At 52.4% G+C, this 27,788-nt stretch overlaps 1 protein-coding gene across 1 annotated transcript in view; it reads right to left on the minus strand.

Annotated features, from left to right (window-relative positions):
• TEX264 (testis expressed 264, ER-phagy receptor) overlaps window positions 1-27,788 on the minus strand; it is a 109,113-nt gene that overhangs the window by 58,612 nt on the left and 22,713 nt on the right. Inside the window, exon 4 of the mRNA XM_075005739.1 lies at window positions 22,368-22,589. Coding sequence (XP_074861840.1) covers window positions 22,368-22,589 — 222 coding nt within the window. The remainder of the gene's footprint in view (window positions 1-22,367; window positions 22,590-27,788) is intronic.

Here is a 27,788-nt window from a genome sequence, read left to right on the forward strand (position 1 = left end):
GACACTGGGCTGGATGGACCTTTGGTCTGACCCCGTGTGGCCGCTCTTACGAGATAAAAGCAATCGCTGCAATCGAACGCTGGGCCAGAGGATGCCGGCGTCATGCCGAGAGACTGGGCTTGGTGGCCAGGAAGCAGACAGCCGCATACACTGGCAACGCAAGCTTTTGCTGCTGGGGAGGGGGAGCACACTGGAGACAGGGTTCTCGGCTCTAAAGCGGGGAGCCCCGAGCGAACAACATCACAACACTGTAGCAACCAGTTCTGACAGACCCCTGGCACCTCCGCCTCCATGGAGAGAAGAACCGTCTCAGAGGAGAACCGTCAGAAATGGCTGAAGGGAGAGCTCGTGACTCAGAAATGAGTGCTAGGTGAGAGGCACAACAAGAAGCGACAGAGCGGGATGTCTGGCTGGGGGCGGGCTGGAGGGTAGGATTCGCCAATAAGGCCCAGTGCCTGGATTCTCCTGCAGCACCATTTATAACTTATACTTAGACCACCCAGCCCACACCTTAAATGGCCAGTTTCCTAAAATGGCTGGCATACGCCAAAACAAAGTATCAGAAACAATCACTCCTCGGGTCAAACTCATTCGCTTTAATGCTGGGCAGATCTTCCCCCTAACTGTGAACTCGCAAGCCACTAACGCAGCAACAGCTGGCCTGACGTCTGATAGATATGCCAGTCTTAGATGCCTAGGACCGGACATCCCCCACCGTGCCCAATCAATCCTGATGGATAAACAGGAGGCGATGTCGAGAGTAACTGACCGGCTGCATGCACAAAGAGCACGCCAGAGGTGGAACGTGACAGCTGTTTATTAGCATCAAGGAATGCTGCCCAATAGTTTAGGACAGGAAGTGAAGAATAAGGAAGGAGGCAGCATACAGTTACCCGAGCTGAGTCGGGCTAGGATGCCAGAGCTAATTAACCTGCTATTCTGGCATAAAGTAGTGGATCATCAGTGAGTGCCAAAGGCCAAGACTCTTCTTTTATCTCTCTTCTGATAGGCAGCACCTCCAGCCATCTCCTCACGCCAGGACTAATTCAGAGGTCACTAGCACCGCCTGATACTTGTCCTCAGATAAAATGACAAGTGATCAGTGACTTCATGCCTCTGAGGAAGTGGGCTCCAGCCCACAACAGCTTGGGCCCAAATAAGTCGGTTAGTCTTTAAAGGTGCCACAGGACTCCTCCTGGTTTCCAGGGAAGCACACTAACACAGCTACCCCTCTGAAACATGTCCTTGGTATTTCTGTCTGAGTAGCAGCCAGACCCTAATAAGACTTCTGTCTTGGGACACACTCAGAGGAACCATGGAGGAGGCATGGAATGGAACTGGAACTGCCCTTGAGGAGGCCGGAGGACATTTTTCTCGACAGATAAGATCTAGGATAGGGAAGAGGAGAAAGTGCCATTTGCCATTAAACTGACAAGTGCAGGGGCACTGGTTGGTTTCACTAAAACTTAGAGCCAGGGAGTAACCACCGAGTGCCACACAGGAGAGCTGGGAAGTCAGAGTCACAAAAGGTTATGCCTCCTGCCACACGACAAGAGACGGTAGCTGCCGACTAGGGTGGCTAATGTTACAGGGGAGTGGGACGTGGGAGGGTTGCTATCTTTTTTTCACGACACTGTGCCACAAAATGTCATCCTCTGCTACTTCTCTAACTGGTCATTATGAATTCCTCATCGTAATTGGAGACAAACAAGCAACACAAAACCAGCTGCGGATTTAGCATTTGACAGGAATCCCACAATCTGTCAAAATATCACCTCAGTTACTCCCAAAAAAACCCAGCAACTCTGAGCTGCTCCAACTCTCCCTCAATCCCTTTGAAATGTAAAGTGGTACCGTCTGGCATAATTTAATTTGAAGCTCATCAGAATCCTCTGCCTTAGATCAGCGAAGGCCTCGCCCAGCTTTAGGAAGGAAAAACACGCGTGCAAAAACACAGAGCTAACGGCAGACAAACTTCAGTGACCTGGAGGATTCAAACGTACCCCAAGCTCATTAGTGTTTCTATGGTCTCCTTTACAAAGTCAGGGAGGCTGGTTTCAATTTGGTCCTCAGCTGGCCGTGTTCCTCCGTTTGATCAAAACCTCGCGCTGTACCCTGGAGACAACAGAGGACTGCTCTGCCAAGTGAGTTAGGGCAGACATCAGTGCCCCTTTCAGGTTCTTCTCTAACCCTGGCAATCTAGTTCAGGCTCTTGCTCACCTCCAAGGCTGCTCCTAGAGTGTCTTCCAGGAGGTTTAAAAAATCCAGAGCAGGCTCCTCTCCTCCCAGAGGCTGTTCCAAAAGGACCCAGCTTCAAGGTCTTCCCTCCCTCTCAAGATCTGTCCCTGAGTCCATTTCAGGCAGGCACTTCTCCTCTCAGCAGCTGCACACCTTGACGGGCCTTTGTGGTGGCAGGCATGCGGTTCAAATTCTTCTCTGCCCCCAGGAGCTGCCTCGGAACTCCACTCCCCGTTGGCACAGAAATCCAGTTCCACTTTTGGTCTGCCACCCAGAATGAGTGGTCAGTCCCCTTTGTGCCAGACATCCACCCCAGGGAGGTAGGGGCACACCCAGACCTCACCCTGGGGCTGAGACAGGTGGAAGCAACACCATGGCCCATTCATGAGATGTGAGCCCAAGAGGAGCGTGCCACGCATGTGCCCTTCAGCTGAGACACTGCTCAAAGTGCCACCTACTGCGCAAAAGAGTAATTGGATTTTTCAGTGACGCCCTCTTCTATACCATTTCTCACCCTTAGATCTCCAAGTGCTTTATGCATCATTGCCATTTACAGATGGGGAAACTGAGGCACAGAGCAGGGCAGCGACGTGCTCACAATCTTCCAACAGGCCAGTGGCACACCCGGACTGGAACCCGAGTCTTCTGAGTCACAACCCAATGCTCTACCTACTAGACCACACTGCCACTGAGACCCCCAAAATCCACAAAAATTACTAGTACCTCTGTGATACCTCTCATATAGTAACACAGCTTCCATGGGCTACGCCACTGGCATGTTTTAGGAAACAAGTCTTTAAGCTGGACCTCAAAATGAGCCCGTATTTACCACCAGCTGCCCGTCAAGTTGGCTTTGCCTGACCCATGGATCTTAACCAAGTTCTGCCCCCACCTCCAAGAAATGCCCCTTGCCACGTGAGTGAGAGCAGCTCCCTGGATTTAGGAAAAGCAGTTTCTATAGGTGTCTGCTCTGTCTGGTATCAAACACGGACAGAGTCTGGCAGAGAGCAACGGAAGTGATAAGTGATCTAGAAAACATGACTTCTGAGGAAAGACTGAAAAAAAAGATGTTTGTTTGCTCTGGATAAGAGAAGATGGGGAGGGGACACACTAAACAGTTTTAAAGTACGGCACATGAAACATCATTACAAGGAGGACAGTGAAAGATTGTTCTTGTTAACATCTGAGGACAGGACAAGCAGCGATGGGCTGAAATTGCAGGGTGATTTAGGCTGGGCATTAGGAAACATTTCTTAAATGTCAGGGTGAAATAAACTGCCCAGGGAGGTTGTGGAATCTCTATCATGGGAGATTTTTAAGAGCAGGTTAGACAGACGCCCATCGTGGATGGTCTAGATGGCTGTGCCATGACTGCAGGAGTCCTACGCTTCTATGATTCTACAGCAACCTTACGATTCCACCACAATCTGGTGTCCAAAACAACTGGTCAGGTAGCATGGACACGGTCAGCTGAGTTCAACACAACAGCACAGTGGATGAAGCCTCTGACAAACCAAGCCTTTGTCTACATATCCCTTTTCTTGTGAAGGTTCCCAAAGCTGCTACCAGAGGCAAAGCAGCAGGAAAACACTAGAGCACACAGGGCTTAAGGCGATTAAAATGCTGCTGAACACCCATCTCCTAACTGTCTGGGCAACGGCAAGAAGGGAACACTTCATACGTCAACCCTCTTTTCAACCACGATCTTCGATACCCTCCACGGTGTACGTCTCTCTCTCTTGCTGTGCTGCTCTACCAAAGTCTAGGACAGGAAATCCCAGGGCAAGAGACAGAGGCCACCACAGACCCGGTGAAATGAGGTACAACTCCAACAACTCCATGAAATTTTACCTACCCCCTACAACCAGCTCCGATGGGATCCAAGCCTCCAGATCCAGCTGGCTGCTGCAGGATCACCGGGGCAGGGAGAACGTGAATGTGTTGGTGTGCTTGGAGCAGTGGCAAGGACTGCTGCGTTGTCACAAACGTTGGGCCTAATCCTACAAGGTGCTGATCTGCCTACTGTGAGGTGCCGAACAGCCTCATCTCCCGTAGCCATCCAGCATCCTCCAGGAACAGGCTTTTGAGCACCCAGAAAGTCCGACAACTGGCTGTGCTGTCACCAAAAGACCAAAGCAGCAAAGACCAAGGGAGAATGTAACTCAGAGGATGACAGAAACAACGGGGACGGATGAATAACAAAAAGCCAAGAACAGAACACCACTGGTCACCACCTACAGCCCCCAACTCAGACCACTGCAACGAATTATTGAAGTCCTACAACCTATCTTTAATCAGGATGCCACACTCCAGAAGGCCCTAGGTGACATGCCTATTCTCTCCTACAGACAACCTCCCAACCTTATGAGGATCCTCACCAACAGCCACAGTCTATACCCCAGGAACACCAGTCCTGGAACCTTTCCTTGCAACAAAACCCACTGCCAGCTTTGTCCACATATCTTCTCTGGAAATACCATCACTGGACCTAACCAGGTTATTCACAGAATTACGGGCACTTTCTCATGCTCCTCTACTAACATCATATATGCCATCATGTGCCAACAATGCCCAGATGCTTTGTATATTGGACAGACTTCTAACTCCCTTAGACAAAGGGTCAACGGGCACAAAACAGACATCAAAATGCTCCAGATCCACAAACCAGTCAGTCAGCATTTTAATGGAGTGGACCATTCTGTTAATGACTTAAGAGTATGCATGTTACTGAAAAAAAAATTTTGCACCACTATTCAAAGGGAAACAGCTGAGCTGTCTTTTATATTCAAACTGGCACATTAACACGTGGTTTGAACTGGGATGGGAATTTTCTGAGTCCCTCTAGGGGCTCGTCTGCATACTTGGCTTAATTTAATTCTTGACATACCCCCCCACCCCTCCACTCTCTGATTGCTCACCTGGATCTTTTTTTTTTTCTGATTTGTCCTCCTCGATGACTGTTTTTGGTTCTCTGTGCCTTCAATATTGAGTCTGTTCTGGCATGGCTATGGTCTGAAGAAGTGGGTCTGTCCCACAAAAGCTCACCTAATAAATTATTTTGCTAGTCTTTAAAGTGCTACTTGACTGCTTTTTGTTTTGATAGTGTATAGTCTAGCATGGCTCCCTCTCTGTTACTCTCCCAACAGATGCTTTGGGGCCTCCGTTCTGCCATTGTACCAAACATTCTCTCAGGCTTCTTTCCCCATTTCACTGCAGTTCAATTCCCAGACACCAATACTCGTCCTGCTTCAAGCAGGAGAAGGAAAGTTGAGTCAAAGGCAAGTGCCTCTGACACATCTGAGGGGAACGGAAAGGAGCCAGCTGTGGCTCTCTGCTCCTTCGTCACCGTCAGTTCTCTCTGACTGTGTAGCACCACGCAGCACAGGAAGCTCAGAAATCACCACCCGCTCAGGGGACCCAGGCGGGGAACATCCATCAACGGCATAATACAACAGCCTGAGGCTGTCTCGCTTCCTTTCGTACCTCAGGGGCCAACTCTTGCCTGGCGGGACTCTAAGCAGCTCCTGACACAGCTGCCAGCATTAAGAGGCTGTCAGCATGTCTAGCAGAGGCTCCGATTTTCCGGGGTTCCACTCATGTGGGGAGACTGGCATACGAGATCCCCGCAGAGTAAGAAATTACAAGAGAACGCGGCCCTTGAGTTTGGGCTTGACTGGCTGCTAGTAGTGAGGCTTCCCTTGGCGTAGCATCGACTGCTGGCGACAAGCGATCCTAGAGCCCAGGAATTCTGTACTGGGAACGCAAAGGCCAGCGTGGAGGACTTTGAGACTGGGACTTGCATATGAAGTCCCAAGTCCCAGCCCACCAATGCGTCACTCTCGGTGGCCAGTGGGACGGTGTTAGGAAAGGCAAGACACTCTTACACCCCCAGCCTCTGTTGCCAGCCCCCACTGTCCAGCACCATTGCCAGTAATTACAGACAGGCTAAAAGGCCTCATTCAGCAACCAGGTCCAAGGTGCTGGGCAACGTACAAACACACAGGAAGAATGAGTCCCCAGGTAGCCCAAGAAGCAGGCTAATTGAGAAGAGGTTGGAGGCTGCCCACCATGGAGGGCTGCAGAAGGTACCACGCATTGGGTGGAAAGGAAATCATAATTATAAAAATTATTACAATTGGAGATACACATCTCCTAGAACTGGAAAGGCCTTTGGGAGGTCATCTAGTCCAGTCCCCTGCCCTCTTGGCAGGACCAAGCATCATCCCTAACCTCTATCTGCCCCAATCCCTAAATGGCCTCCTCATGGACTCAACTCACAACCCTGGGTTTAGCAGGCCAATGCTCAAACCACTGAGCTATCCCTCCTAAACCAGAAATAAGAGCCAGCAGAACAGAACAGGTTGGAAAATAAAGGAGACGGGCTTGGCCGTTTGGGACATGTTCACCGTACAGAAGCTGGCACACACGTTACACAGACATTACATTGCGGACTTGAGGGGAAAAAGAGAAAGTGAGAAAGGACCAGGGGGAACTGGCAGAAGATGGGGAATATTGAATGCCCTGGGCACTGCCTCAGATAAAGCACCACAACCAGCAAAGGAAGACAGCCAGCAGAGGAACTCGACTACTACAGCAGCACAGGCCTTTCTGGCATAGGCTAAGGTCTTATGACAATGAACCACTGTTTGCTGCCTGTTAATCCAAACTGCAAAATGTGCCCTTGTGGTGTATCTTGAATGGACAACACACCTCACTTTCTCTTTCCATCACAAGGCTCCAGGAAGCCGACAGTAGGCTATTTCTGGGGCGGGGGGGGCCTGCACGTCCAGGACTCCATCCCACCACAAACACGTCAGAGCCTGAATTCAGCCACCTTTGGAAAGTGCTTTGAAATGCTTCTCTCTGTTCAATCCATCCCCTTGGCAGGTGACCGGAAAGCCCGTATTTCCCCAAACCGAGCAACCAGCTCGACAGCTCGGGGTAAGTCGAGTACGTGTGCCTTATTCTTGGAGGAATCTGTTTCTGATGGTCTAAACGACATCACACACCACAAAACTGTGTTGAAAGACCACTATTAAGGCTGCATTGTCAAAGAGTCAAAATTAGGAAATGCCACAGTGAAAGCTGCTGGTGCGATCTTAACTTAGCTCCCTCCTCACGCTTATGTACTATGAAAAAGACTTGAGTTCAATGCTCACGTCCATTCCCCGCCAGCCCCCTTTCAGGGATGGAGCATGCCCAGCGGGGGCAGGATCTTCCAGGAGTTTAGCTGTGATGCGCTAACAAATATCTACCGAGCATGAGCAAAACTGGACTTTTTCACAGGCTTGTAACTTGGCCACTTTTCGGCAGGTTTTCGGAGGGACAGCAAAGGCACATCCTTGGCGCACACCCCATCTCTCTGACAAAGCTCGAAGTCCCCGCTTCAAATCATGGACGTTTCTAATGTCGGCAAAGCAGCGTGGTTTTCTCTAACCTAATTTTCAAAAGACGGCTGGAACCACTTTGGCTGAAACTTTCCAACAAAAACCATCCATCTTGAGGCAGATGCATGGCATGTTCCTTCTGAAAAGCTCCCAGGCACGTGGCTACCCCTTGTGCTTGGCGTCAGCAGCCTTGTCTCTGCCTGCTGTGGATCAGATCTCCAGCTCCACCAGCCTCTGGCAGCGCGAGCCCTGATTTCCAGGCCTCCACAGGCCTCGCACTCACTGTACATGTTAGTGAACCCCCAAGTTCTCGCAGCATCTGATGGGGGCACTCAGGCCCTGTCCCAGATCTCTTAGACTCACTGCTCCCACAGAAACACTGCACAACAGCTTCCAAGAGACAACCCAGGTTACCCTCTGCCTAAACACACAGCACATACAGATAGTGAAAGTAAGAATAAGTTTATCATCAAAGAACAAAGAGCAAAGTGACAGAAAAAAGCATATTGGAAACAAGTGGTTACCTAAAAATGAAATCACAACATGCCTTCTACAGGCTGAGCTTAATTCACAAGATTTTCTCCTGTCCCCTACAAGGCAGCTTATCCCATATTCATAGAATCATAGAACAATAGGGCTGGAAGAGACCTAAAAAAAGCCATCAAGTCCCCGAGATCCCCTGGCATAAGACCAAGCCCTCTGGCGGTTTGTCTTTGCAGAGGGAAGGAAGCCGAGATGTCTCTCGGCTCCCCTGAATGCACCAGAACAGACCTCTGACATTCATCTGTTTCTCCAACACCAGCTGTTCACCTCTGCCAGTTAATTCCATTCTCAGGTCTCTGCCAGATCTTCACTGACATTTCACTTAATATGCTACCTGATTTTTATTGTATGACACACAATACACAAAGGCCCACTAGGAAGACAAGTTTCTTGTACTCCCTATTTGGAGAAGTCTGTCTCAAACACATGACCATTTAGTGACATGCTTTCAACTCCAGAGAACAAAATTTTAGCATATAGCCACACGCAACACCTCGTATTTTCCATATGTGCGTCCCCCAGTCCTTATGATGAGCAATGTGATGCAGACTTTCAGCAGAGACTCTATGAGATCCCTGTCGGTGAAGCCCTGGGATTCTTATAACCCTCCACTTGGTATCAAGCCATCTGTGCATCCCACCCAGCATGGAAAGTTTCAGCCCAAATGGTTAAAGTTCAGCAAAACCAAAAACAATGGGGAACTGTGGGGCAGTCTTAATGACGGTGCCCTGCAGACAATTACGGCTGCCCAGCTGCTAGGGGGATGAATGCCTTCTTTTTAATAGTCAGAGATTACGCTCACACACTGCTCCCACTTGCTGAGTCCAAATCCCAAACGTGGATGCTCAGACTGGCGCCAAATCACACAAAACGGGCATCAATCAACGCGAGCATCCGAGCTGGAGACTGAAAAGCCCCAAGTTTAAAAATGCAACTTACTGCCTCTACTCTAATCTCACTCCACGCAGATGTGATAGCCAAGCCCCAACGCGAATCACACGCTTGCGATCCAATCCCTCTCCCACCCCAAGATTTTTAGTCCAACATTCCAAACCCTAGAGCAGCGTCATGCAGCTGGTTCTTTATTGATTTGACTTCCATGCTGGACCTGCCGGAGAAATCTCTCCTCCTTATCCCCCTTCCCCTGCCAAAAACCAGGGAATCTCCCAAAATACAACATCCATCTACAATCCAGAAGGCACAAGGCTCCGTGGCTCGTGCCTTTCAACGTCTGAAAAAGCCTGCTCTCTCAGAACCCTGCCGGACGCAAAATGCTAACTTTGGAACTGCACAGCAGTGTAGCCAGTGCTTCCAAGTACAGACAGGTGCCCAGAGAGGCTGTTCCACGTTTTCATTTTAATTTTCCTTTCCCTCCAAGCACTGCACAGCCGGTGCCTGGCTTTACCAGAGAAGGGATAAAGCGACCATCTCAATGAAAGCCTTTACACAGCGCAGCCGAGGGTCTTTAGTCTTCTCAATAAACACACACACACACAGAGGGTATGGACTGAGTCAACAAAAAGATTAGACAGGCAGATATTGCTGTGTTTTCCTTCCCTCTTGGGCCAGGGTGAGCCAGTTAACTATTCTTCTCTCGCTGGCCAAGTAAAATATCATTGCTTTTCTCCAAACCCATTAATCTTCCCAGGGAAGTGGGGCCGCGGTGGATTTCATGCCTGAGCAGATACATTTTCCTGACAACTTTGCCGGGCTGAATAGCGGCCAAGTTTAAAAGGCAGCTGTTTTCCGAGCGAGCTTACTGCTGGCTTGCTCTCCGGGAAGGGTATTACTGATTCGAATGCACCCCAAACGGGAGCTGCCATTACCAGTCCTGGTGATCAAGGTCACTGCTAATTGTCAACACCTGCAAGGACTCCTGCCTTTTGGCCGCCAAGGGGGACTGACCAGTAATTCTACCCTCAGTTGCCTCCAGAAAGAATCCTGCAAGGCAGCGCTTGCCCTGAAATGCTGCTCTGCCTCCTGCAGATGGGTGCCCAGCTGCTGGCCACAGCTGGATACAAAGAGACAAGCCAAGTGAGTCAGTACCAGCTTCAGCAGAGAGGCCAAGGACTGACCGGCCCCTGGCCCTCGGGCTGCCCTCTCCATTCCAGACTTGGGTCCCTCCAAGGTCAAAGCCTGGGACTCCTGGGGAGGAGAGGAGGAAACATGCACTGCTGCTAACAAGATGAAGAGAAGGCACCAGCCTCCAGCCCCATCCATCTGGTATCAGCCCCAGCTCCCCAAGCACATGGATGTTCCTAATGGAGTATGCATGCAACAGCAGGGGGCCAGCCCTGACCTCCCCCCAGGCTATTCCAGAGGACACGGAGGGGATGAGGAAGCTGCATCCCAGGCTCTGCTGGCTCTCAGGTCTGTGCAGAATGAAACTGTGGGCAGGTTCGACTTGTACAAATAAGCCCCCCTCCAACCCAAGCCTGCGCAAGGCTTGCCAAAGGATCCAGAGGAAAGGAACACCACGGGGTTGGTCCCAAGCCAGGACCCCATTCTTCTTCTTGATCTATGTGCTGCCAGAAAGGGCTCTGACACTCATTAGCTCACGCTCTCATCCCCACTCCTAAGGCTAAGGGTCTTGCTCAGAGCAGCAGCAGCTCTGGGGCGAAATTCACCTCACTGGAGAAGGCCCAGGCAAGGCTCTCAGCACCTATGAAGCTGCACAAGCAGGTTATGAGGCCGAGTGGAGAGTAGAGATGTAAAAGCCCATTTAATTCGTTAACCAAACGTTAAGTTTAATCAGCTCACCGGGAGCAGGGGAGGAGCGCCAGGATGGAGCGTTCCTGGTCACGGCATACCCAAGGCTGCTGCGGACAAGGACTGCTCTGGCCGGGCTGGAGTGTCCCCAGCGTGCAGTGGGGAAGGTCCTCCCCGAAGAACACCCACCCGGCAGACTCCAAACAGTCAAGCCTAACAACCGTAAGCAACAGCGTCCCAACCGATGTCAGCCAATGCTGGTGTACGCGGGCCCCTGGCTCAGGCTGCCAGCACCTACAGTCACGTTCTAACTGGACTCTCCTCCACACACACCGGCGTAAATGAAGCGTAACTCTGCTGCCAGCAACACACTTCCGCCAGGGTCAGGGAGAAGAGAAACAGCCTCTCGATATGCAACCTGGGCTAGACCTACAGCAGACAGGGTGGGGTCTGCGGAAACGTACGCGGAAGAGAAGTAACAGACGCTGCATGACTCACCCCTGTGAGTCTCCACTCTCTTCCAGGTCTTTTTCGCAATCGGCTGCGGCTCAGCATGTGAGCTTAGGGGGAGCACTTAGTTCTTCAACACCTGGGTAAACTGAGGCACGGAGCAGCTGTCATAATACTTCCCTGGAGCACGGGGAGCCTTTGTGACTGTTCATAAGGGGCTTCAGCTAGAAACTGTTACAAAAGTGCAAGGTATTAGTTATTCTGACTGGCATTTCAAAAAAAAATCTCAGGCTCCGTTCTAGCTTTGATCCTTGGCGCATCAGAGGGGTGAAATGTTTTTGACTTCCCGAACTTTATTTTTTTATGAAAGCCAAGAGCCACCTTTGAAGTCTGCAGTTCAGAGGAGCACAATTGCCTCTGAGCTGCCATCCAGGGCCCAGTGCAATGCAGTGCGAATGGGGCAGCGGATGCAGGCCTGGTGTCTGATACATGTCACAGAAAATGCCACACTAAAGCGGTTTCCCCTTCCGTGGCCTGTGTGCCAGGTCTCGGAGACATGTACCGATCCCAGCAATCTGCCTCCGTGGGCTCTCACCGACAGGGCTAGCCAGCCTCCTCCTTGGTAGCGGCATCGCACCCATTTTGTAAGGGCCTACCTGTTAATTTCCAAACCCAGGCATGGGACAATTTTTTAATTTGCAGAGCAAAAATTGACAGGTTTGAGACCAAACGATTTAAATGAGTGCTTTTCCCTCCCCAACGATCAGTCTATTTGTAGAAGACAAATGACAAATTGCAAAGATGCCAAAACCCCTAAATCAGGGGAGGGGGGGAACAGCTGATCTATTTCAATTAATGGTGTCAGGCTGGCAACATCAGCCCTAAAATAAACAGTGTGAATGAGACAGCTGGGTGAAATACTTACCAGGGGCCAAAAGAAGGCAGTGAGGTGGTCCGTGAACTGGACCCGGATTCTATTTCTGCCTCTGCTGCTTACGATGAAGACGCAGGGAAAGTCATTACATGCCCCATGCCTCAGTTTCTCTATCTGGGCAAGGAGGGCAATTCTATTTCCCTGCCTTTAGAAAGTGATGTGCTCTCCTTCTATGAGAAACAACTGCAACTATTAACACCACCGGATTGTTTCCATGCAGGGCATTAAGGAGGGAGAGGAGCCAACTGTCTCCCCGTCTAGACAACCAGGGCAGGATTTGCAGACGCCGATGCATGTCACCGCAGCTTTGCTTAACTCAGGAATGAATTTACAGCATCCATGTGCAAAGGGGTGGTCTCAACATGTACCTGGAGGGAGATTTGCGAGTGCATTAGTCTGACAGCATGCACAACCACGGTAATGGCACATGCAAATACTTGCACAGATTTCTGAGAGCCTGGTCTCTGGGGTCCACAGCTTTATGCTAATTCCCAACCCCTCAGTCTGACAGCTTGTGATGCTGTCAGTACTGGGCTCGTCTCTGCTATCGATGCCACATCAGACAAGTCAAATCCTCTTCTACGCTCCAGGGCTTTTTTCTCTGCTTGTATTGATGTGTGAAGATTCTTTATTGACTTTTGAGGGGTTATCACAGGCATGGGGGGCATGGGTACCCCAGGCCTTCCTAGGCATCCCACACTGCACTGGCTTCGGAAGAACTGCAGAGATTTACACGTGGGCCCAAAACAAGGGCTTCTTGGCAAGCGAGGATCTTCCCAGGTTTGCAGTGATTTGAGATAGTTTGTAATGCCACAAACCCAGGCTCTCCAAGTGCTCGCAAACCACAACTAGGGCTGTCTGGAAAACAAAAACTCTGCTTTGTGAACAAAGCTGAGGTTTCAACATTCGTTTTCCGTCCTCATCACGTTCGATGAGTCAGCATTTTCCAAAGGGGAAAAACTGTTCAGCAGAAAATCCCCAAGCAGCTCTCCAGTGCTGCGGGAAATATTATTAGCCTGTTTCTACAGATGGCGACTAGAGCCCTGAGAATTTCCGTGAGCTCCCCAAGGTCTCTGGCACATCCAAATCTCTGGGTAAGGCATCGTAGTCACAAGCCCGTTGTTCATCTCTGCGAAAGGGACGTGAGCTTCTGCACAGGCGGCTCAGTTTAGGGGAGCAACCACGGAAGGCAGGATGAACCCCTACTTTGGGGAGGCAAACCCACCTGCTCTGCCACTTCTGCCCAAGACCCAGCCCACACAAGCTGCAGCCCTGAAGTCACCCTCCCAAAATAAAGCCCCCAAATCCGCCCAGCATCACAGAGCCTCTGCTTCCCTAAGCACCCCTGTGAAGATACGGTGGTAAGCAGAACTAGGTATGGTCAGTGAAGCTGCATAGCTTAGGCTGATGGCCTGCAGTAGCAAAGCCAAGGTCTCAGTCTCACAAACAGCCAGTGGGATTAAGCCTTGTGAGATGCTGACGAAAACAGGACTTGGGTGCTTTTGAGAATATGACCTCCAAAGCCTGATACAAGTCAGAGACCTGGGCTCAGGATATGTTTGGAGCACCAGGATCAGGACCAGGAGGAAAGGCAGAAGAACGTCAGCTCTTGGAGCCCTAAGCCCTCTGTACCTACAGCAAGAGCCTCTCCCACCCCAGTTCGTTATGATGCCTTGCTTAATCGATTCCCTACTACTGCACTTGGTCTCTGCCTACGGCACATGATAGTTTAGTCTCTGAGGACTGCAGTACTCGGACAGTCTGTTGGGCTTGGAGGTCTCTTTACTTGACCTGATGGTCTTCTCTGGCCTGTCACTATGACACAACCCTGGCTTGGAGGGAGCACAAATTCTATGGCCCATCCAGGCTTAGATCTTCTGTTGAGACTTGCAGCAAATCAATCATAGAATCATAGAACACTAGGACTGGAAGGGACCTCGAGAGGCCATCGAGTCCAGCCCCCTGCCCCAATGGCAGGACCAAGTACTATCTAAACCATCCCTGATGGACATCTATCTAACCTGTTCTTAAATATCTCCAGCGATGGAGATTCCACAACCTCCCTTGGCAATTTATTCCACTGTTTGACTGCCCTGACAGTTAGGAACTTTTTCCTAATGTCCAACCTACACCTCCCTTGCTGCAGTTTCAGCCCGTTGCCTCTTGTTCTATCCTCAGAGGCCAAGAAGAACAAGTTTTCTCCTTCCTCCTTATGACTCCCTTTTAGATACCTAAAAACTGCTATCATGTCTCCCCTCAATCTCCTCTTTTCCAAACTAAACAAGCCCAATTCTTTCAACCTTTTTTCACAGGTCGCATTCTCTAGACCTTTAATCATTCTCGTCGCTCTTTTCTGGACCCTCTCTAGTTTCTCCACATCTTTTTTTGAACTGCGGTGCTCAGAACTGGATACAATACTCCAGCTGAGGCCTAACCAGCGCAGAGTAGAGCGGGAGAATGACTTCTTGTGTCTTGTTCACAACACACCTGTTAACGCATCCCAGAATCATGTTTGCTTTTTTTTCAACAGCATCACACTGTTGACTCATATGTAGCTTGTGGTCCACTATAATCCCTAGATCCCTTTCTGCTGTAGTCATTCCTAGACAGTCTCTCCCCATTCTGTATGTGTGAAACTGATTGTTCCTTCCCAAGTGGAGCACTTTGCATTTGTCCTTATTAAACTTCATCCCGTTTACCTCAGACCATTTCTCCAATTTATCCAGATCATTTTGAATTATGACCCTATCCTCCAAAGCAGTCGCAACCCCTCCCAACTTGGTATCATCTGCAAACTCAATCAGTGTACTTTCTATGCCAATATCTAAATCATCGATGAAGACATTGAACAGAACCGGTCCTAACACAGACCCCTGAGGAACCCCACTTGTTATACTTTTCCAGCAGGATTGAGAACCATTAAGAACTACTCTCTGGGTATGGTTATCCAGCCAGTTATGCACCCACCTTATAGTAGCCTCATCTAAATTGTATTTGCCTAGTTTTTTTTTATAAGAATATCATGAGAGACGGTATCAAATGCTTTACTAAAGTTTCAGTATACCACATCTCCCGCTTCTCCCCTATCAAAGAAAGCTATCAGATTAGTTTGACAAGATTTATTCTTTACAAACCCATGCTGGCTGTTTCCTATTACCTTACCACCTTCTAAGTGCTTGCAGATGATTTCTTTAATTACCTGCTCCATTATCTTTCCTGGCACTGAAGTTAAGGTGACTGGTCTGTAGTGTCCTGCATTGTTCTTGTTCCCCTTTTTATAGATGGGCACTCTATTTGCCCTTTACCAGTCTTCTGGAATCTCTCCTGTCTCCCATGATTTTCCAAAGATGATAGATAAAGGCTCAGATACCTCCTCTATCAGCTCATTGAGTATCCTAGGGTGCATTTCATCAGGCCCTAGTGACTTGCAGACATCTAATTTTCCTAAGGGATTTTTAACTTGTTCTTTTTTTATTTCAACTTCTAACCCTACCCCTTTTCCCACTAGCAATGGGGCCAGCTCGAGCCAGCTGCTGTAACAGGGATGCTGCCCACTCCAAAGTGGCTGGAAACTAGGCCATCCCCAGCTGAGAACTGTCCAGACCAGATGGACTTCCCTGCAAGGATGCAATTAAACACCTCGCAGGCTGCCCAAGGAGCTGCAGGGGCAGAAGCCTCCAGGTCTTCCAATAAAAAGTTGCACCTGGGGGAGACACTTGTGCGCCCCGCCCACAGGCCCATGCAGACTGGCACGCGGGGCTAATTAAGCCCATGCCAGGACTCACTGTTCCCTGAAATGGCAAGAGGTTACAGTTTAATAACCCGCTCACGGTGCCATTCGAAATGCTTGCCCTGGGAGAGCATCTTCAGAGGAGCTCTCATTTGCATTCTCCGACCTGCTAGTGTGGGGAACTGGCTGCTGGGAAGGCAAGAGAGCGCAAGCACGCACAAGCCGCCAGGAGCAGCCCATCCCGCTCGCCGACTTTCACGTCCCCTGGGCCGCAATGACGATGGCGTCGCAGTATCTGTGCGCCTCTTGCTGCGTTAAGCCCAGCTCTGCTGGGCCCAGCCCCGCACTCTGTGTGGGGGCTGCGTGGAGTGGAGAGGCGCAGTGGCAGAATGCAGGGAGGGTCCCATTTGATCAACCTGTGCATTCTGCAAAGTCTGAAGACTGAAAGAAAAGCTCTCAGAGGCTGCTAATAGAGCAGGAGGCTGGAAGAACTATTCATAGGATCCTAGGGCTGGAAGGGACCTCAGGAGGTCCTCTAGTCCAGCCCCCTGCTTCAAGCAGGATCAACCCCAACTAAGTCATCGCAGCCGGGATCTTGTCAAGCCGGGACTCAAAAACCTCTAGGGATGGAGATTCCACCACCCCTCTAGGCAACGCATTCCAGTGCTTCACTGCCTTCCTGGGGACGTAGTTTTTCCTAACATCCAACCGCCTCCTCTCTTTCTGTAATTCAGACCATCGCTCCTTGTTCTGCCGTCTGTCACCACCGAGAAAAGTTTCTCTCCATCCTCTTTAGAGTTGGGATGTGCCAACCACCCACCAGCCGAGCACCAGCAGAGCCCATGGGGCTCAGAGGGGAGGGCCTGCGCTGCCAGGGAGGTGGGAAGCTGACCCCCGGCAAGCTCAGACATGGCTTCCTCATGCCAGGGGCCACCTCCTGCGTGCCTCACTTCTGCCCTGCCTCTTCCCCTCGATCCCACTCCCTCCTTGGCTCCTGCTTCCCTCTGGCAGTTCGGCTCTGCAGCACAGCCTGCGTTCCTCTCCTGGCCCCTTCTCCTCAGTGCCGGGCTGCTATGTCGGCCTCCCCTTGAAGGGCTCCGCTCGCTTTGCACTGCTGCCTTCTCTCCCAATTTCAGCCCTTCGACGCCTCTTCTCTCTGCGGCTCCCCCGGGGCCGGCGCAGCCAATCGGGATCTCCCGCGCTCGGCACGCCTGCCCTCCGGCTCTCTTTACAAGAGCCTCTGCAAACCCTCTCGCCTGCGCCGCGGGGTCTTCAAGGGCGGGGAGGCTCTTTGGAGAAGCTGTCTCCATGACAACGCCAATTCCCCTCAGAAATAGCGCCCGGGTCACTTGCCTGCACAGGTTTCTCGCTTGATCTCCCCCCAGTAGGTATCGGCGGAGCCGATGCCACTGAAGTGCCGGGGTTGGCGTACCTCAGATTTGAGGAGAAGCTCCAGGGGGGCTCCAACGTCCCCTGGCGTCCACAGCCCACAGACACCTCCTGCCCGTTCAGTGGAGGGCGACGGCTCAGGCGCGCACCCGGGTTAGCTGACAAGTCCGAGTCCCCCTTCACATCAAAGAGCGGCTTGGCGGACAGAGAGCGGTCTCCGCCAAGGCACACTGCTCAGGCCTGAGGGGCACTGGGAGAGCTGGGGGGAGCCTGGGGCTGGGACAGCAGAGGGCTGCAGGTGGGAAGGAACAGCCCCAGCACAGGCAGAACTGAACTAGTGGGGGGGCAGGAGAGAGCTCCAGGTTAGAAGTCACAGGCATTGGCACAGCTGCCTCCAGGAGCTGGCCACGCCTGGCTCCAGCCACTTTCCTCGTCAAAGAGCCCTCACCAGGGAGCGCAGCAACAGTTAAGAAAGCTGGAGCGGCTTTCTCCACCTCTCCCAGAGCCAGGCTCTGCCGGAGCCCCAGCCGTGCACGCCCCTGCCACTGTGTCTGCTTCTCAGACCCACTGGCATGGGGCAGCCAAGCAGCAGAGGCCCACCTCAGAAGCAGATGCTGGGGAGGTCGGGGCAGAGGAGGATTGTGCTGAGGTTCACCTCAGGCAAAAACTCTGGTCCCCACGCCCCTCCCCCAGACCAGGAGCTGGTGTGGCAATTACAGGGAGAGAATTCACAGCAAAGCACTGTTCCTGTCTGCTTTACCCCCTAGAGGGCTGTCAATCCCCCCACCGGCTCTGAAACTTCCGCCTGGGGGCTGGCACTCCTGGGTTCTATTGTGTGTCTGTGATGCACTTGGCCCCGGCCCCAGCAGCACACAGAGAATGGTGGCCATGCACTTGGAGAAAGCTGAGCTGATGCATAGGGCTTAGAGAGCTACAGGTGCAGAGCGCCACTCAGGACCCAAACCGTCACTGCTCCAAATGGGCTTGAACAGGCTCATGCTGGTCTTAGATCCTCCTCCAAAAGGGAACAGGGTTTGATCCTGCCCAGCTGCCAGAACAACCCCGACGTGACCTGTCTTTCCAGTTCTCCCAAGAGGCAACGACCAATTCCCATCCCTCCCAGTCCCAGCCCACCTCACCTCAACTGCAGCTCCCAGCTCCAGATCCTCATGGAGACAGGCACCGGGTTACTGGGCACACACGTGAGCCAGGGACACATTTGCTTGAATGCAGCCAGGCTGCCTGGCCGATTCAAAGGCGACAGTGCTTGTTGAGGATGAGCTCTATTCTCCATTCGCTTTGAACATCCGAGATCCCTCGATGGTGGATTTTTTTTTTTTTTTTTTTTAACCAGAAAGGCAGCTCTCATTAAAACGCTGCCAGGTGTTCCCAGCACAATCTGTGGCTCTCTTTTTAGCTCTAATGATTTCATCTCTCGTGTGACAGATGCGCTCTCCAGGACCTTTCCTGGAGCAAGAAAGCATCAGCTCTGCACCATAAAGTGCTGCTTTAATGAACCTGATGCTCCTCCAGCCCCTCTGGCATCCCAACAGCCTGCCCTAGGGCTGGTTCCTTCACTAACGATATCTGGCTACCTCCAGGGCCAAGCGACCCACCTCCTGCCCTCTGTTGTGCAGCCCAGTGGGGTACTTCCAAGCAGCCCCTGAGAGGTCCGAGCTACAAGAACAAGAAGAGGACAGAGACCTGGGAAAGACATGGGTGTTCTGCTCTCCAGATCCTCTGCCATCAGCCAGACCCCATCTTTCTGGGTGTGAAGAGTGCCCCTTCTTGCTGGCCTCTGCTGGAATCTGCCCAAGGACAGAAGACAATGGCAGGTTCCCCACCCCACTGGGAACACACCAGCTGGGGCAGGAATCCTGCAGCACAAAGTGGGAAGAAGCTATTTCTGTCTCCCACGGGGCTGGGACGCACGCCAGGAACGGGAGGTTTATAAATAGGCGCTTCCATGTGAACGGAGGAAAATGCTGGCGTTGGATGGGCGAGGGGCTGGCCTCTCCCGAGTTCGGCCCAGCTTGAAACTCTGGTGCCGGCCCCTTCCCTTGCCATATCCATTTGCCCACATTATTAAGCCACCAACGTAATTAGTCATGGCAGTCTCTGCTGAAGGGAGGCCTGGATGCTGGCGCTCATCCAGTACATACACCCTGGGGACTATCCCACCTGGCCCCCCCGGGGCTGCCTCCATCATTGTGGTAAATAACAAAACAAAACTCGGTCGAAGCTTCTCTCCTAGCATGGGTGTTCCTGAGGGCTTCTGGGCAGGGCGCCTAACACCCCGGACCTGACTTCTCTCTCCCCTCAGAAACACTTTATACGACTTTGTCATGGGGCGCCTGTCCCTCATTGGGCTCTCAGAGGTTCACAGAGCCCAAGGGGGGCTGTGCGGGAGTCGGCCAATCAGAGAGGGGCTGCAAGGAGCAGCAAATCAGGGCCAAGCTGACCCCTACGAAGAGGCCAGCAGAGTAGCTTCAGTCACTCCCTGGAGCTTGAGAAGGAAGGACTGGCTGCCTGACAGGCTGAAGGCAAGAAGCACCCTGAACAGAGCAGTGCTGCAGGCAGAGAGCTGGGAAGCTAAATGCAGCTGTTGGCAGGCTACAGGGATCTGCAGGTAGAGGCCTAGAGGCAAGAGCAAGGAGGATGCTGAGGCCACAGGGAAGTGGCCCATGGACATCTCCAGAGGAGCTGGAGGGGTTGCTGCAAGTGGCGGCCATGTACAAGGTCCCTGGGCTGGGAGCCACAGTAGGGGGCGGGCCCAGGTCCCCCTACCCAGTCGCCACTGAGGAAGAAGCGTCAGGACTCTGACTGAAGCTGCCACCGAGAGAAATGGCTGGATGGGTGCTGCTGAGACCCCAGCAGGGGGAACCCAGAGCGCAATGTGGCGGGAGGGCTGGGTCACTGAAAAGGCCTCCGTGGTCTTGAGAGTGACCTGGGTCCCAGGGCAGATGTGATGGCCACAAGGCACCGCCCAAAAAGGGCACGCTGGCAAGAAGAACCGTGCACATGACAGCCTGCAGGAGGTGCAGGATCGGTGAGCCATGCCCCAGCACAACTCCGATCGGGCTTCAGATGGCCCAACAGGCCTAGAAGCCAGTGGGAGTCAGCAGAATACCTGTGGGGTCTTACCACCTCATTGCACAGTCTAAGACCCACGTATGAAATAGCTGTGAGGGCTGCAGGTCCAAGCTGAGAGGTGTTAGCAGAGAGGGACAGACTACGACTAGGGCAGCAGCCGGAGGTAGAGGTCAAAGCCAAGGTACGCTGGCACAAAGGCGGGATGGCTGCAGGAATGGAAGAGAAGGCGTGCTGCAAATCTGGGCTGAGTCGCAGCCCCACCGCTCCGGGTGTGCACTCTGGCATGAAATCACTCAGGTTCTAGCCAGCTCATCCGCAAGCAACCCATTCATCACCCAATTTAAACAGAAGCACTCCTGAACATTCCCTCTCTGCAGGGTCCGAGTCCCAGGGGCCTGCACTCAGGTCTCAACCTATCTGGCCGAGCTCAGCTACTACCACTTAACTCTCACACTTCGCATGGAGCACAGGTCGTCTACAAGCCTCCTCCACTTCACTCCATCTCAGGACAAAACTTCTGGCTGGCTCCAGGAGTACCCCCCATTGTTGTCCTTTAGTCTCAGTAAATCTCCACGTTGTCTGAGGAGATTTTTGCAAGCTCTGCTTCCTAAAAACATTTTCCTTGCTAGGTGCAAGGTTCCTCTTCCAGGGCACAGGTCCACTTAGCTCTGCTCCCTCATGCGAGACAGTGGATGGGTGCCGCTGCTCCCTGGAGAGGGGAATGCTGGAACCCAGAGGAATCTAAAACGGCAAAGGAGCTGCCTGCAATGGAATCTGCCAGGAACAGCCTGGGCAAAGTGAAGAGCGGGGTAGGATCATCAGCCAACACCCACAAGGAGACGTTGAGGAAGAAGGCTGGGACTTGGGTAGATGAGGTGGATGAAGCTGGCAGCTTTTGGTGGGTTGGTCTGACAATACAGCTAGACAAGGAAATATACTGAGACACAACTGCGATAGAGCAGGTGATGGCCAGAAGACCCAGAAGAAAAAGATGCAGCACATCCCATATCACCACTCTGAACTAGGAGTAAGAGCATGAGAGCAGCCACACTGGGTCAGATCAGTGGGCTGTCTAACCCAAAATCCTGTCTTCCAACAGCAGCCAGTGCCAGGTGGCCCAGAAGGAATGAAGAGAACAGGCAATCATGCAGAGATCCATCACCTATGGTCAGCTTCTGGCAGGAAGACAGGACACTGGCCTGGATGGACCTTTGGTCGGACCCAGTGTGGCCATTCTTATGTTCTTAATCACACACTGGAGACACTCAAAGCACCAGGCTGCATCCGGCCCATCCTGGCTGACAGTCATTGATGGAGCTTCCTCCATAGCACCAACCACCTTCCACAAACAGAAGGCATTACAACAAAAATAATGCCACACACAACATGCTGGGCATTACTGGCTTATAGAGCCCGGTCACACACACACACACAGAGCAGAAACACACCCAGCCAAGAGCAATATCTGTAGTACGCTCTGAGCCAAACAACTCTTCAAACCCTGGTGGGAGAGAACTGAAATGGAGAGGTACATGCACAGGTCTAGAATCACCATTAACATGACAAACTCCTAACCACAGGTTGTACTTTTAGCAGGAAACCAACTAACCCATGTGACTGAATGGAGAGAAGGCCAGCCAATTATTACAAGATAACCCTCCTAGCTGCAAGAGCCAATGGCAAGAGGAGACTTCAGGGCCTATAAGTGAATAGGAGGGTTATTATGGGTAAATTATCTGCTGCATCCATAACCGCCAACGACCGACCAAGCTCTTAGGCCATGCGACCAAATAGGAGGACATTACCAGGTGACAGCTCGCTGCATCCGCCACAGCCAATGACAGGAGGGGGCGTTGGTTGGTACGCTAGGAAACTGATCCTGTCTGGCACCCACCTTGATGTAAGCGTCCAGGGCTGGGTGGACACGGTTCACTGCCAGTTGGATGGAGAAGGGGGTGGTGAATGGAAAGGTGGCCATGACCACGTGGCTGGGAGCTGGGAAGGAGATGATCTTGAAGCCATACTTCCGGAAGTATCGGACCAGATCCTCAGAGGGTTTGGCCTCACCCTCACTCAGAATGCAGCCCGCAGCGTAACGGCACTTCTCAGGTGGCACCTACAGAAAGGAACGAACAGGAGACATCAAGGCAAGATTCCCCCCAAGTTTCCACATCCACTTGCCAGACACAGGTACACAGGTGAGAGGCTGACCCAGAAATCCAGCAGCCTGCTAACCCGCCAGGCCCTGGATCACCCCCCACAACACAGAAAGAACACACCAAGCAGAAACTTGGATAGGGTCCAGAGTGACCTAGATTACCTGGAGGATTGGGCCAAAAGAAATCTGATGAGGTTCCACGAGGACAAGTGCAGAGTCCCAAGAAACGTTCCAGGCTGGGGACCTACTGTCTGAGTAGCAGTGCAGCAAAAAGGGACCTGGGGATTACAGTGGACCAGAGGCTGGATATGAGTCAGCAGTGTGCCCTTGTCGCCAAGAAGGCTAAGAGCATATTGGGGTGCAGTAGGAGGAGCATTTCCAGCAGATCTAGAGAAGTTATCACTCCCCTTTATTCAGTACTGGTGAGGCCACATCTCGAGTATCGCATCCAGTTCTGGGCCCCGCAGCACAGAAAGGATGTGGACGCACCGGAGAAAGTCCAGCAGAGGGCAACCAAAATGATTAGGAGGCTGGAGCACACGAGCTATGAGGAGAGGCTGAGGGATTTGGGCTTATTTAGTTCATAGAAGATGAGAGTCAGGAGCAGTCTGTCAGTAGCCTTCAACTTCCTGAAGGGGGGCTCGAGAGAGGCTGTTCCCAGTAGTAATGGGTGACAGAACAAGGAGCAATGGCCTGAAGCCACAGAGCGGGAGGTCTAGGTTGGCTGTTAAGAAAAACTACTTCCCTAGGAGGGTGGTGAAGCACTGGAACGCGTTACGTTAATAGGTGGTGGTGGAAACTCCAGCCAGAGAGGTTTTTAAGTCCCATATGGGACGATTTCATTGGAGTTGATTCTGCTTTGGGCAGGGGGCTGGACTCTTCCAGCCCTGGGATTCTATGCTCCGAAACACTGCACACGGGCAAGCCGTGCCCTTAAGAGCAGGGTGAGGACAAAGCTGATCTACCTGCCAGAAAAATGTGACCTGCAAACAATAATCTATTCATCAAACAAAGAAAAAACAAACACAGACAAATAGTAAGGGGGTTGGGCGTTAGTTTATGTAAATTTTATGTAAAACTTATGCAAATTAGCTCCCAAGGCAGCCCGCAGCTGGGTAAAGGTGGGGCAGGCCGAGAACATATCCCTGCGGAGCTGGGCCAATTAGAAGATACAGTTTGTTTTTGTAGCTCCTCCGGGTGTGAGTCAGCGCTTCTTCCTCCCCGCCCCACTGCTTCCCAACCAGGGGGGAGGGACTGCCCGCCGGCTAGTGCTGGGGAAACAAAGGCAAGGGGAGAGGTGCCTGACCCCCTGCCGGCCTCAGAGCAGTGTCAGAGCCTGAATGGGAATTCAGGAGAGCCTGGCCACGGGTCCTACCTCAGAGCCCGTTACTCTCGCCCAAGGCGGAACAGCACTGCTGGTTTACCACTCGCCAAAAGCAGAAGGCTCAGAATTACGAAGCCTGGATTTGATTCCCAGTGCTACCAAGGACTCCTCAGCTAGTCCCACAGCCGTTCAGTGCCTCAGTTTCCCCGTGTTCCTGCCATCCCCTCTTGCGACCCTTAATGCCCGCAGCGAGCTTTGAGAGCCTGAGACGGCAAGCAACAGAAAAGAGCAGGGAGGGAATGTTTCAGGCTCTTAACCCTCTGCAGTTGTGGGTCAGAGGCAGGCAGACCAAGCTACAGTATGAAACAGAGCCCGATGAGCGAACACTGCCCTTCTGGCGCAGCTGGCTAGGTATGCGAATGTGAATGCCCCTTCCTCCCGGGCCAGCCAAGGGCCGCGCGGTGCGTGCTGGCGTTTGGGAAACCCGCTGGCTGAATAGTAAACAAACCACGGAAGATCCCAGGGCTGAAGCCCAGGACTAGGACTGCCATCTCCGCTACATGCGCTGCCTTAGCTGGCCTACTTTATTCTATCCCCTGGGTTAGCGCTTGAAATCAGCCTGGGCAACATGGGAAAAGGGACTGTTCACTGCTTCCGAAGCTGGCAAAGTCAGACAGAGGGCAGGACATGTTACACGCCTGGGACATTGGCAGGGGAAGGGGTTTCTACAGGGACCCAATACAGTGCAACGTAGATGGACACCCCAGCCACGCAGTGGGTGAGGCATCTACCCTCTCATGGTGGGGAAAGATGTGGTTGTAGGGGGTGGGAAGGATTCCTGTTTGTTGCTTTGTCCGCCTCCCTGTCTGCCCACCAGGCCTACGTGGGAAAGTCGGGAGCAAGCCCGCACCTTTCCCGACCAGCTCTTGCCTCGGATACAGGGCACGTGCTACACAGAGCCCGACCTCACCCTTTGCTTGGGGCTCTGCTTTACCATCAAAGAAATCAACCATATCATAAAACTGATCTACTCAAACCTTCCCACACCACCTGGACGGCTCATAGAGTTCCTCTCTTAGCACTGCTCAGCTCGTGCTCCGGATCCTCCCAGCCCCACTTCCCTACTATTCTGCTACAGAGAGCAAGTGAAGGCGCTCCATCCTCTCTCAGCAAGATCAACAGCTGCTAACAGGGTGACACATTTCAGAGACACTCTTTCAGCCAGACACATAATGCCACACACATTAATTTTACTATCAACAGACGTCTGATGGATAAACGAACCTCGCCCACGGCTTTCCTGCCCCGATTTACTCCAAGCTCCAGCTAACTCAACTTGTCCCCCAGACGCTAGCATAGAAAACACACAGCAACCCCACAGCATTCTGCAGAGCTCTAAGGAACAGCGCTCCAACGTGACTAACCAAAGAGCAGAGCCAGTCAATCAATTTACAGACGGGAGAGGGGAGAACAGCCAGGAAAAGAACATCCTTAGGCTCGTAAATCAAACACTCAGAAAGAAACGACTCTGGAAGAAGGGGTGCCCATAAGTATGTTAACCCCCAAGTTAACAGAGGAGGAAACTGAGGCACAGAGCAGCCGGGTGACTCAGTGGTTGACCTGTGAAGGGAAGGTCAGCCTTCTGCCACGAGCCCACACTTCCCTTCTCCATCGACGTTCAGCTCCACGGGCGGGGAAACGAACGGCTAAGGTATTTGCTAGGGAGCCACACCCAAGGACCAAACACAAAACAAACCATCTACTTCCATCTTTGGTGCTTCTCTGGCTCCTCATCTGAGCATCTGCCCACCTAGATCATATTCACCCACCCCAGCTGGCTGGGGGAGGACATTGTTATTTCCGAGCTGATGCATTTAGGGGCACAGGGGATCTGTGACTTGCACGCAGGAAGGCTGATAGAGCAGGGACTGCCACGTGTGGGGCTGTAGCCACTGAACCAGATTTCTTCTCTTCTGCAACTTTCCAACCACCCCCTGGAACCTCTCGAGAAGCCCAGCTCACAACACTCTTGGGGAAGGCAGGCCAGCCTAGCCTTCCTCAGCCGTGAGAAGAGGGGCCACCAACAGAGGGCTTAATGCAGGCCAGGTGGTGTACGGAGTGTGGGGGTTGCAGGCCCTGCTCCCGGTCCATAGTCAGATGCGAGTCTCAGCCAGCAGGTAAAACAGACAGTTTAGTAGGAGACAGCGATACAGCATAGGACTCAGAAGCTGTCAGTACCATCCGTCTTGGGGAGAGGGGGTCCCCGAGCCAGGCCCTGGTCCTCCTTCCTCCCTCTCCAGCCTGACCAGACTGTCCCACTCACCAGCCAGCTCCAATTCAAAAGGGCCAGACCCTCCTCCTGCCTTTGTCCTGTTTCCCAGTGAAGAAAGTTGTCAGCTGGTGGCCTAGGTTACAAGTGGCATGGAGGCCCATTGTGTACGTGCAATGAAGCCATCACACCAAAACTCCATCACCATGGACTGATGCTGTGCCTGGGGAAACCGAGGCACTTACCTGGGGAAACCGAGGCACTTACTAATACAGGACCACAGGAAACCCACACAACCTAACCAGGGGATTAAAATCCTCAAACACCCCACTCTGCCCTAGACAGGGAGACGTCAGAGCTGCAAAGGGCTCCTGTTAAAATCACAACCTAACCCGCCAGCACCCTTGGTCTCTGCTAGATAAGGCAGAGCTCCCTGTTAAATGCTGCAGCCTGAGCCACACAGAAGCATCGTCAAAACAGAAACAGTCAAGAGAGTTACCAGCCTCTCACCGGACTCAGGGGCAGAGCTCTAGTCCCACGTGGCCATATGCACCCGGAGAACCACCATCAAACTCCTAGGCCTTCAAGCTCGCCCGTCCCACCCCATCACCTGCATGCTTCCCAGATGGTGGGCAGGCTTGGCTGAGCAGAGTCCTGCTTCGATTAGACGCAAGGTGAAGAAACCAGGGGGCTGGCTGGCTACTGGAGGAGAGAGTCATGGGAAACAGGCTTTCACTGTACCAACGCGAAAGGAGCTGTCAGTCTCAATCCAATCCCTCACACAGAGGCGCCCGTATCACACAACAGCAATGTGCTTGTGGAGCTGGGTGCCAGTGGGGAGCCATCACCACAGCACCTGCGCCCTGGAGTGTCTTTAAAAATAGAAACAACAACAACAGGCTGCCTCTCTTGCTTCCCCCCCACAACTGGGAAAAGAAATCACTTGACTGACCCGCATGCACCGGACTCGCTGGCGGAAAGCTCAGCCTCGGCCACGGGCTATGCATTTGTCTCATGCACAGGCTAGGCCCCCTGCCAAGTGCCACTTCCCACGCGCATGACCCTCGCCAGCGGGTCAGCAGGGCTGCCGAGCTGGCACAACGCAGCAGTCACAAGCACAGAGGTTGGGAAGATCTCCGAGGTAGCCTGGGCCACTCCAGGAATCAATGGGGGCCAGGCCAAGAAGACAGGCTGCGCAATCTCAAAACAAGACATCTCAGATAACAAGGGGCTATCAACCTAAAGAGAAGATCACCGCATCTGGGATGTCCTCAAGGGCTAGAAAAACAACAGTGCCCACGTCCAGCAGCCTCTTCCCAAGATAGCAGCCCATCCACAAGGGAAGCATTGACTTCAGTCAGTCACCACCATGACCTTGGCACCTCTCCTTCTGTGGCAGAGAGCCCCCGGTGGGCAAAGGAGATGCACTGTTCTTAACTCCAGCAATATGCTCCTCTTCACCAGGAGACTGTACAGCGTTTGAGAAGCTGCAAGACTCAAGGTCCGATGAATTCCCCCAGGTCCCTTCGCCTGCACCTGGAGAACTGAGCCAGGAGGCCCCCAA

Source organism: Carettochelys insculpta, chromosome 11, assembly GCF_033958435.1.
Source record: "Carettochelys insculpta isolate YL-2023 chromosome 11, ASM3395843v1, whole genome shotgun sequence".
NCBI classification, from domain to species: Eukaryota; Metazoa; Chordata; order Testudines; family Carettochelyidae; genus Carettochelys; species Carettochelys insculpta.